At 36.6% G+C, this 12,100-nt stretch overlaps 1 protein-coding gene across 1 annotated transcript; it reads left to right on the top strand.

Moving 5' to 3' along the window:
* Positions 1-214: 214 nt before the first annotated feature.
* Positions 215-11,645, top strand: LOC108675949 (sucrase-isomaltase, intestinal-like; the record flags this gene model as incomplete). Its single annotated transcript, XM_047883751.1, is given in 19 exon segments — positions 215-351; positions 525-648; positions 759-888; positions 1,145-1,329; positions 2,528-2,699; positions 3,034-3,139; positions 3,684-3,808; positions 4,344-4,469; positions 5,078-5,159; positions 5,162-5,205; positions 5,916-5,990; positions 6,753-6,908; positions 7,206-7,303; positions 7,546-7,719; positions 8,230-8,281; positions 8,701-8,862; positions 9,779-9,927; positions 10,084-10,216; positions 11,336-11,645. Coding segments are annotated over 19 exon segments (2,443 nt in total), but the record flags the coding sequence as incomplete, so codon positions are not given.
* Positions 11,646-12,100: the final 455 nt, after the last annotated feature.

Here is a 12,100-nt window from a genome sequence, read left to right as displayed (position 1 = left end):
AGCTTTACTAAAGGTTATTTCGCGAAAGATGGTTGCAGAAACTTTGGGAACTCCAAAACTGAAGCAATTATATATATACGGGGTTGGGAAGAAAAAAATTTGAGAAAACTGCTCAAGAAGCTTTTAAGTGGAAAGAGAGTGCTTGCACATTACATTTTGAATGTTCAGTCGTTGTTTCCATGGGGTTTGCTAAAGTTTTGTCTATAACTTACAGGGCTCTGGAAAACGTTTTCCCAGGAGATCGCCACTACATCTTGACGCGTTCGTCCTACATCGGTACGGGTCACTTCGCCTTCCATTGGCTTGGCGATAATTTCGCCACGTGGGAAGACATGGCCGCTTCCATCATAGGCGAGTAATTAATTTTCAAGTGCAAATGATCTTCTTCTACCGCATGGAAAAATGTCGCGAAAACAAATTCATCGATGATTCACACGGTCTTTGTAGATCATACGGTGGCAGAAATATGTCATAAAAACAAGTTCATCGATGATTTCGACAGTCATCGTTCTTTTCAATTCCAGGAGTACTGGAGTTCAACATGTTCGGCGTACCGATGGTAGGACCTGATATTTGCGGTTTCTACGGTCATCCAAGTGAAGAGCTGTGCACGCGCTGGCAAGAACTCGGTGCCTTCTATCCATTCAGGTAAAATTTCCAACTATTTTATTTTATGGTGAAGATCTTTCTTTGAAATACTATATTGTGTTTTAGCTAATATTCTAATTATTGTTAACTGTTATCTCTTAATATTTCAGTCGCAACCACAATGGATTCGGTGAGCCTGACCAAGACCCAACGGCGTGGCCGCAAGTTGCCAATATCACCCGTCAATATATGTTGACGCGTTATCGCTATCTGCCCTACCTCTACGCTCTTTTCCATCGGGTTAGTGACAGGATATTCTCCTCTTGAATTGTTTCTCAACTAATTGCATATTTACTTACAAACAATTTGTTGTGAAAGTAAGTTCAAGGGTGATTTCTACTCTTTCGTTGTGCAGGCTCAAATGAACGACAATTCGATCATTAAATTCACATGATCAATTAATCCCATATGTGACCCAAAACCCTTATTTATTTTAGTAACTATAAGTTTTTAATGCAAGTACAAGGATTATAATTAATTATCTTCCGTTTTACAGGCTCACATGAGCGGCAACTCGGTAGCGCGGCCGCTCTTCAACGTCTTCCCTTCAGATTTGGACGCGCGGCGCGTGAGCGATCAGTTCTTCTGGGGTGACGGCATCATGGTGGCGCCCGTGCTCACCGAGGGCGCCGTCAGCAGGAGCGTCTACTTCCCGCAGGTGATAAAACAACCTTTGTTATTGTTGTTGTTCCTATGGCGTTGTTATCTTGAAGTCCTCTACTCTAGATGATAGGGATTACCATGTNATATTATATTATATTATATTATATTATATTATATTATATTATATTATATTATATTATATTATATTATATTATATTATATTATATTATATTATATTATATTATATTATATTATATTATATTATATTATATTATATTATATTATATTATATTATATTATATTATATTATATTATATTATATTATATTATATTATATTATATTATATTATATTATATTATATTATATTATATTATATTATATTATATTATATTATATTATATTATATTATATTATATTATATTATATTATATTATATTATATTATATTATATTATATTATATTATATTATATTATATTATATTATATTATATTATATTATATTATATTATATTATATTATATTATATTATATTATATTATATTATATTATATTATATTATATTATATTATATTATATTATATTATATTATATTATATTATATTATATTATATTATATTATATTATATTATATTATATTATATTATATTATATTATATTATATTATATTATATTATATTATATTATATTATATTATATTATATTATATTATATTATATTATATTATATTATATTATATTATATTATATTATATTATATTATATTATATTATATTATATTATATTATATTATATTATCTGTCTCTTATACACATCTAGATGTGTATAAGAGACAGATATTATATTATATTATATTATATTATATTATATTATATTATATTATATTATATTATATTATATTATATTTTATAAAAGAGTATGTAATAATGAGAGTGTAATGTGAGTTAAGTTGGCGAATTTAATTCTATTTGAATTAAAATTAATTTTGAAGCTATAAATTTTCAAAATATGGCATTGTGACCGTTTTCTGGTGAGATTAATGACAAAAAAAAACGTTTAATTTACGACTCAAGCTTCCCATTGGGAATTCTGTGCAATATCGTATATCTTTATTGATTTCTTAAGTAAGAGTTCTCAAAATTTTGCTTTTAAAATTGTTATGTTATTATGCTAAGGTAGTCGCAGCTGAACTCGAATTAAAGTATCCTATACATTTAATCCTTTTGTTTAATAAGTAAAACATAATTATAGCAACACTCGCTGTCGTTTCCTTGGTCAGTTTCCGACAAATTGGTCCCATCACATTCGAGGATCAGTTCATCCAGTTCACTGTTCGGCTGGCCTCTGAATATCTTTACGGCTTTGGAGAGAACATTCACCCTTCAATCGCCCACAGCTTCACGCCTCGGGTTACTTACCCCATGTTCACGAGGGATCGAGAAGTTTCTGCAGTGAGTGTCACAATCACCCGAGCATTAGAATTTGTTTCAATTTGATTATAATATAATATTGTTTCAATTTTGTTGCGAATATTGTTTCAATTTGATTATGTCCTAAATTATCCATATGGGCCTACATTCAGTTTTTCCTTTACTCTGAAGATATCTAATTAGCTCCGAATTCTATTTATACTAAATGGAAATTAGTTTAGTTTCGTACTAGAAGATTTAAATCCCTGTCGTATATGAATTAAAATTTCCATGCATTGTTTAAATAATGTATGGGGGGTTTCTAATATCAGTATTTTTTTCTTGAGTATTTTCAAAACGTGTTTTCCTCTCACAGACGGAGCCTCCTTTGAACCACTATGGTACATACCCTTACTACATGAACATTGAGGATGACGAGGGTAACACTCACTCTGTCCTCTTCCTCAACTCTAACGCCATGGGTGAGCAACTGAATATTTCTTTACTCAACGATAAAAGTTAGTTTAACATTCATATAGAAATTAATATGCTTTTGGCGAGTCTTTCCGATTCATCTTCGTTGTATGACTGAATTTATTGAGTCACACACGAACTTCTGGAAAATAATGGAAAGGCCAATATCAGTCATGGAGTGAAAGCCATTACGGTCGATTTGTCAGAGTAAAAAGTAAGACATAATACCTGCAATATCTCTGATTGTATAGTAAGAGTCTAATGAATGCATTACTGATCATAACATTAAAGTCGATAATACTCGTATAGTTGTAGCCCAAATCTATTAGCATCGTAGAACGCAGGATAGCTCGTATCATTTCGGAGAGTAAAATTTCTGGTGGCATTTAGCGTTATTTTTGATTCATCGTTTCCGACTGCCCACTTCAACTGCTACTTGGCGTTCGAAAGTGACGAAAACCTAAGCGTTTTTTTCAACAAATTGTGATTAAATTTGAGTTAATGCATACTTCTGATTGCAGCACAGTTGATAATTTCACATTCACCTCTCAGAATACTCGACTTTCCTGCTGGACGACGGTACCCCGGCGCTGACTCTCCGCTCCATCGGAGGGGTCATCGACTTACACATCTTCACGGGGCCCACGCCTGAAGAAGCTACGATGCAACTAAACACGGTCAGATAACAGAGCCCTGTTCTAATCTATGAAAATAATGAAAATGTGAATAAATTTTGGTTTTTATGCTCAAGAAAAATAAGGAATCATGTTTATTGGATCTGGAACTTTCAATGGAGCCTTTTTTCATTCATTCTCACTTATTATACGCAACACAAGAACTAAATTTTCAATGTTATCAAACTTCTACAATTCATTTTGCTCCAACATGTGGAATATATCTAAAATTCTAAATTTTCCTTGCATTTTAAGAGATTAATTAAGTTTCGACATCGATCATATCATCATTCAATAGCACGATTTCTTAAAACATGTTTTAGCTTATTTTCTCATATATGGAAAAAAATGCACTTTTGTGCTCGCCATGTCCGTCTGACTGTCCGTCCATGACTTCACGTTTTCGTCGACGAGAAAATGCGCTCTCTGTCACTCACTGCAGTGAGTACTGAGTTATATTTATTCCACAAATGAGAAAATGCGATCTCTGTCACTCACTGCAGTGAGTACTGAGTTATATTTTCTACTTGGTGTACAGGCGATAGGCAAGCCAACCTTCCCTCCCTACTGGGCGCTGGGCTTCCAGTTGAGCCGCTGGGGCTACAACTCCACTGATGGAGTCCGGGCCGTACGGCAGCGCATGGTCGACGCCGGCATCCCGCAGGTATTCCCAAGTGTGATATAAATAACGTTATATATTGTAAAATTGCTATTTATATATTATTCTATTTCTGAAGAGCTTATAAGAATGCAGCAATGTCATTAGTTTTCAAAACTACAACTGCTGAAGCAATACGACTGTGAAAAAATCCTGAGTAGTTGGCGTTTATTTGTACTCATGCGGTCTACTAACATTTATAAAGACCAATGGTTAGTTAATTTTGATAACATAACATAGTTATGTCGGCGCTGAAGATTAGGCCTGATGTGGCCTGTCGCCGATTCTTACTTTTCGTGCCTTGTTACAGAAGATCTAAAATCGTGTCGTTTGACCGGATCTTTTCAGGACTGACGAAAGTTTGAAATAGCTACTAGACTTCCACCGGGTTCGATTTGGTTCTAGGCATTTCAAATCTGAACATATATTTTTCCATAGCTTTATCTAGTCTGTTCTTGAACGCGTTCATACTCGGAGCGTCAACGATGTAATCGGTGAAGCTGTTCCACATGTAGGTGACTTGAAGCGAGAAAAAATGTTGTCGCGTGTAGAAGTTGCAGCGCAATTTTTTTGGTTTGCAAATAAACAATATAATCGTATCATTTATTTTTCAGGACGTGCAATTTGTTGATGGTGATTACATGGACTCATACTACGACTTCTCTTACAACCACGTCAACTACACCGACCTGCCTGAANTGATGAACTGCTTGCTGATAACGTCAGGATGGTTCTGATCGTGGTGAGTGTTGGCGGACGAAGAAATATCCATGGGAAATTTCTCAAAAAAATTACAACATATTTTTTTTTTCGAGAAAATTTGGCGAGTATTTTATTGATAGTCAGTTATTTCTATTAGATATAAATGGAATCATAGCTGAGAATGCAATAGCAGTTTAGGGCAATATTTTATTGTAACAGCGAGATGTGGTGCCGTTAAATTTTCCTCAATAATGATATATTTGGGGCTAAAAATATAAAGGAGACTGTCATCTATTTAATTTTGGTACAATTGCAATGGCGAGAGTATAACAGGCTTGCACAGTTTGATACAAATCGGCTTGATATATGCGTTGCAGTCCCATTCACCGAAGTATTATGCATTCCACGGATTTTTGAACAACCATAAAAGTAAAAAATTACCATAAAAGGGAGACTAATGCCCAAACGCGATCTCAATACGACCTAAAATGACTTTAATGCTGAAAATTGTCCACTATACCGTAGAAAAGACATCCAAACACGAATAAAATCTCCTATAATAAATCAAAGCCCTCCAAATGCAATGGTTTAGCTATCATGATAATTTTAAACCTTTTACGAGTGATATTGGTATGATCGAAACCAAGTTATGATCATATTGGTATGATCGAAGCAACCAACTAGTATGATCGAAATGCTATCTTATGATGAAAACATAACAAAAGTAAATGAATGCTTTGAATTCCTCAGGACCCTGGCATAGCCGTCAACACGGCCCTCAACCCGCCCTACAACTCTGGCCGAGCCAACAAGGTCTTCATTAAGGTAAATTTTAAATAATTAATAATTATAATTATGATGATATTAATTGTTAAAAATATAATAATAATAAACAATCGGTTTTTTTATTTACGAATGATTGATTACTTACAGATAAGTTAGTCAGGTAGATGAGTATTTTTTATTTTAGATTTGATAGTGAATTATTCAATTATGGTTTAATAAATAACTAATCTAACGAGGAAATACGTTTAAATACCACTCAGTCTGTTATTCAGCCTCAATTCAATCATTTAATACATTACTTTAAGTGTTGTATGATAAACTAGTGCCATGAATAAAATTTCAGCTGACTGAACCTTCACTCCCAATCTAATATGAATATTAAATCTTAGCTTAATTACTCCTATGATCGAGGTTGTCTCGGAAATATTTAATACGTGACTTTTCTGTCTTTGATTTTTACCATGCGGTCACTCTTGTATGGTTCTTGTATTCTATCTTCTTGTTGATTCACGACTGTAATATTCGTATACGAGTTCATTTTTTCGTTGATTTTAACCCTGCAGTAAACTCTTGGTGCATTCTATGTTCTTGATGAATGCTCGACTGTAATATTCGTATATGACTTCAGTTTTTTCGTTGATATTAACCCTGCAGACACTTTTGATCCATTTTATGTTTTTCTTGAATATATGACTGTAATATTCGTATTAAACTTAATTTTTCGTTGATTTTAACCCTGCAGGAAACTCTTTGTGCATTCTATCCTCTTGTTAAATATTCGACTGTAATATTTTTGTGCAGTGGATGACTCCAGACCTGGTGCCCGCTGACCAGCCAATTGAAGGCGACGACTTCGTGCTCGGCAACGTGTGGCCAGAAGAAATGGTCGCCTTCCCTGATTTTCTCAATTCCGAAACTAAGCGCTGGTGGGCCGACGAGATCGGCAGATTCCACGCGGTAAATTCACATTTTCTTCTCAGCAATAATAAAAATTTAAATTTAGAGGCTCAAATTTAAACCCAATACCAATTGTGATTTTCAGACCTCCTGATAAATTTTTTATGTGATCGAAGCACGTGTCTGAAAGCGATATACCAGTGGAAATTTCGAAAATGATTCAAAATAAACTTGCATTCTCGCATATTCACGAAAATATTAGTGAGTAAATTGTATTTATAGATTTTTTACTCTACTAAGTAGAAGAAATTAATGAATGAATTCGAAGCAAAAATGTGAATTTTTTTAAAATTGCAGTCGGTGCACTTTGACGGACTGTGGATCGACATGAATGAACCGGCAAACTTCGAGACTAACCTCGGGACGGCCGGCCACCTGCAGTGCCCCGATAACCAGTGAGATATATGAGACTACAAAAGCTTTACGTCGTATATATGTCTCCAAAAATTTTCATATAACATGAAAAAATAACGGTTGGTATTCTTCATACTTGGAACAAATTCGGCTTAACATTTGCGTCACAGTCATATGTTTGTGTTATAAATCATTCAGTCCATAAATTCACCAACTGTTCACCTAAAAACACGCAACAAATTGAGTCTTGAAAAAGATATAAAATTTTAAATGAACCGTGCAGCTTTGAGAACCCACCGTACCCGACGCTTGCAGCCACCGTGTCCAACAACGCCGTCAAGCAGCTGTGCGACAAGACGCTCTGCATGTCGTCCGCAGGCAGCGACGGCAGCAGAAATTTCCTCTTCTACGACACACACAGTCTCTTCGGACACGCTGAGTCTGAAGCGACCTCGCAGTAAGTACAAGCGATAGTGTCTGATAGTAGGTGCAGGCGATAGTGCACCGACCTCTTTGCAGACGATAGTGCACATAACTCTGTAGGCGCAGGCGATAGTGCACCTACCTCTGTAATGGTGCCGACGATAGTGCACCTAACTCTGCATGTGTAGGTACAGGCGATAGTGCACCTAACTCTGTGTAAGTGCAGGCGATAGTGCACCTAACTCTGCGTAGGTACAGGCGATAGTGCACCTAACTCTGTGTAAGTGCAGGCGATAGTGCACCTATTCTTCCACTACGTCAGTTTGTTCTGTAGACGCTAGTCTGCATTATATATATGTTTATTGACGCATTACAAGTTCATGACGTATCTCTACAACATCTTCCACTACGTCAGTTTGTTCTGTAGACGCTAGTCTGCATTATATATATGTTTATTGACGCATTACAAGTTCATGACGTATCTCTACAACCTCTTCCGCTACGTCAGTTTGTTCTGTAGACGCTAATCTGCATTATTAAAATGTTTCTTGACGCGCTACAAGTTCTTGCCGTATCTCTACAACCTCTTCCACTACGTCAGTTTTTTCCGTAGACGCTAGTCTGCATTATATTATATATATGTTTATTGACACACTACAAGTTCATGACGTATCTCTACAACCTCTTCCACTACGTCAGTTTGTTTTGTAGACGCTAGTCTGAATTATATATATGTTTATTGACGCACTACAAGTTCATGATGTATCTCTACAACTTCTTCCACTACGTCAGTTTGTTCTGTAGACGCTAGGTCGCTCTATAAACATACTTTATAAATTAGGTGACTCGTTAATTTCAAAATTCATCTCGTGAATTCTTGTCGTTATGTTCGGTTTACAGCTTCAAGTGTCGTCATTTAATCTCCTGTGCGACCCGAAACCTTGATATAATTTTATTCACAATAAGCTTTGAGTGTATGTATATCAGTGAAGATTAAATTTCTTCCGTTGTGCAGGCTCACATGAGCGGCAACTCGGTAGCGCGGCCGCTCTTCAACGTCTTCCCTTCAGATTTGGACGCGCGGCGCGTGAGCGATCAGTTCTTCTGGGGTGACGGCATCATGGTGGCGCCCGTGCTCACCGAGGGCGCCGTCAGCAGGAGCGTCTACTTCCCGCAGGTGATAAAAAACTACCTTTAATATTGTTCTTTTTGTTGCTGTTTTGGGTGTCGTTATCTCAAAGTCCTCTACTTTAGATGACAGGATTTTCCACGTACATACTCCCGTAAAATTTACAACCGGAAAGTGCGTATATTCTTGAGGTGTTTACGGAAGCCTGATAAGTCCCTTTGGGAAAATGATCTCTTTCTGGCATGTGGAGGCTTAGTATAAAAAATATAACTCAGTATTCACTGCAGTGAGTGACAGAGAGCGCATTTTCTCGTCGACGAAAACGTGAAGTCACGGACGGACAGACAGACAGACGGACAGACGGACGGACGGACATGGCGAGCAGAATAGCGCCTTTTCCATAAATGAGAAAATGCGCTAAAAAGCTTTTCATAGTAGTAACTTTGAAATAATGATCTATCTCTCGATTAGACAGGAATATTTGTTTCAAGAAAGAATAATAAATTTATTTATACATGTAGTATCGCTTAAACTTAACATAACATAACATAACATAGCATAACATAACATAACATAGTGATGTCGGCGCTGAAGAGTAGGGCTGATGTGGCCTGTCGCCGATTCTTGTACTTTTCGTGCCTTGTTCACAGAAGATCCAAAAGCATGTCCTTTAACCGGATGGTTTCAAGACTGACGATAGTTTGAAGTTGCTACTAGACAGTTCCACCAGGTTTGATATGGTGCTAGGCATTTCAAGTCTGAACATATATTTCTCCATAGCTTTACCTAGTCTGTTCCTGAACGCGTTTTTACTTGGAGCGCCAACGACGTAATTGGGAGGCTGTTCCACATGTCGGTGATTCGAAGCGAGAAGAACTTGTTCAATTCAATAATGATGGAAAAGAGTCGCAGTTGAGAGATGAACTCCCAACGAACGTTACTTCATTGCTGATGTGTCGGGCAGGGCGTGTGGTACGCGCTGGACTCGGAAGAGGTGGAGGCCGTGGGCCCCGTCACTCAGGTCGTCGACGCGCCCATTCAGCGCATCCCCGTCTACTTCAGAGGAGGCTCCATCATCCCCTTCCAAGAACCTGCCACTACCACCGCGGAAAGGTGGAGTATTACTAATTACATCCCAAATAGATTACAAACGGGAACCTACACAATTGCCAGGAAGTGGTGCGTTGCCAACTACACTTGCCATCGAATAGAAGTAAACAACGTCTGTTATTATCAGGATTGCTCAATTTTATGTCTTTACTTGTGCAGTCGCCTGAACGACTTCGGGCTGCTGGTGGCGCTGGACGCCGCGCTGCAGGCGAGCGGTGAGGTGTTCTGGGACGACGGGGAACAGGAGCACATCATGTCTGAGACCTACAGCGCCGACGTGGTCTTTGATGAGGTAGCGCAGTTGTTGTTTCTTATTATGTAGTTATTGTCATTAATAAATTTTATATCCAGGTTTTTTCTGTTTAAGTGACTGGTTTTTACTCTTACATTTATGTGATTTATGAAGGTCTTTATTAGGTGCATGATGGTTACTAGCGGGCAATTGAAAGAAAGATGGATGTTAGAGGTTAAAGTGTGATATTTTGACGATATCTTATGTTTATGAATCAAAGCCTGAAGACATGGAAACTTTTGCACATTGCTGGACGTGATCCACAACGTTTGATAGGAATTATATTTTAATGTGGCCCCTTTAATGCTATTATCGGACATTTCTACGAGGGTTATTTATTGCAATTTCATAGTTAAATAACATCTAATCTTATTCCAACATAAGTACCGTGCGTTATGAATTCATAATAAAACCAGTACTTCAAACATGCGCAAGTCGCATAAGGAGTTTCGTTTCGCATTAATGGAGGTTACCACTGATATATTTCTATTAAGTTTTTACGACGTTTGCCAATATTTTTAATACAGGGTCTACATACTTTTTCTTTTTAATTTAAATAATTTATCGTTTGTGATCATTTGAAAGTAGTTGATCCATTATATGAGCCGTAACAACTTTTTCATTTGTCGTGAATGAAATCTTTGGGCATATTGTATACTACATATGTACGAAAAGTCTTTTTACTGACATAAGATGAACACCTCGACAAGTTTTATCCTGCATTCTGTATAATGAAATTACAGTATCTTCTAAAACAATTAACATTATTTTTCTTTCATATTTTATTTCTTTCCCGTCTACTATATTTTTACTAGAACTCCATCTAAGCTTACCCAATAATTGGGCATTCTTTTGAAATTAAACAATTTACATTTAGCGAGACTGGAATACGTTAATAGAATCGGTACATTTATTTTCACACTTGACCTTTCAATTCTTTTCGAATACTAGAGAATACTAGAGAAGCTAACGAATGATTGCGTTTTGCTACTGATTTCCCAATGCTCCGTGTAATTGAATTTTATATATGTGAGTGATATAAATTAAGAAGTACTCTTAATCACATATAATTGAGTCATAATTACGTATAACAAAATTTTAATCACGACGATTCATCAGGGCCAGATGGTAATGACTGGAAAGTTTGACCGCACGGCGGCGGCCGGAGTGAACCTTGGCAGCGTCCGCGTGCTCGGACTGCCTGCAAGCCCGACCGCCATTTCCGTCAACGGCGTCGACACCGACACATTCACGTACGATTCCGCGACGCAGGTGCTCGTGCTCAGCCTTAACCTGCCGCTTAACGAAGACTTCAGCATCGTCTTCAGCTAAAATAACTTTTAATTGCTTCAATAATGCCTAATCGTGCAGAGTTTTTTAAATGTGAGATATCTGCTGATTGGATTGAATATTAAAATGTAAAAGCCTTTTTGTCTTTGTTTCATTTACAGAAATTTTTTCTATAATACTGTGGTACCTCGATACTCGACCCCCCTTTATACTCGACCAAATCGTTGCTTAACCAAAAAAAAAATCGAGTAGAAAATGCATCGGACCTCGTGAAATCGAGTAGATCAGTAGAAATGCATAGAATCTCGAACAGAATTTTGGTAGTACTCGTACTGGTTGACTGCCCATCCATACATGCATAGCTTCATCAACTGCCATGCCCAAGAATTAAAATATGTCCATTTAAATGGAAGTTTTGATCCGAACAATAAAATTAACGCTATTTCCGCAAAAAAGTCGGAAGGAGTAATGCCATTTTTTTTAATTGAAGTAGATGGAGAAAATTCAATTAAATTACAGCTTGATAGTTTCCCTTTTAGTTTATTTGAATATATTGTAAAAAAATCCTTTAGCGTCGTTACCGCCTTTAATCGA

This window comes from Hyalella azteca, unplaced genomic scaffold, assembly GCF_000764305.2.
Source record: "Hyalella azteca isolate HAZT.00-mixed unplaced genomic scaffold, Hazt_2.0.2 contig13564, whole genome shotgun sequence".
Classification (NCBI taxonomy): Eukaryota; Metazoa; Arthropoda; class Malacostraca; order Amphipoda; family Hyalellidae; genus Hyalella; species Hyalella azteca.
This window is presented reverse-complemented; position numbering and strand designations above follow the sequence as displayed.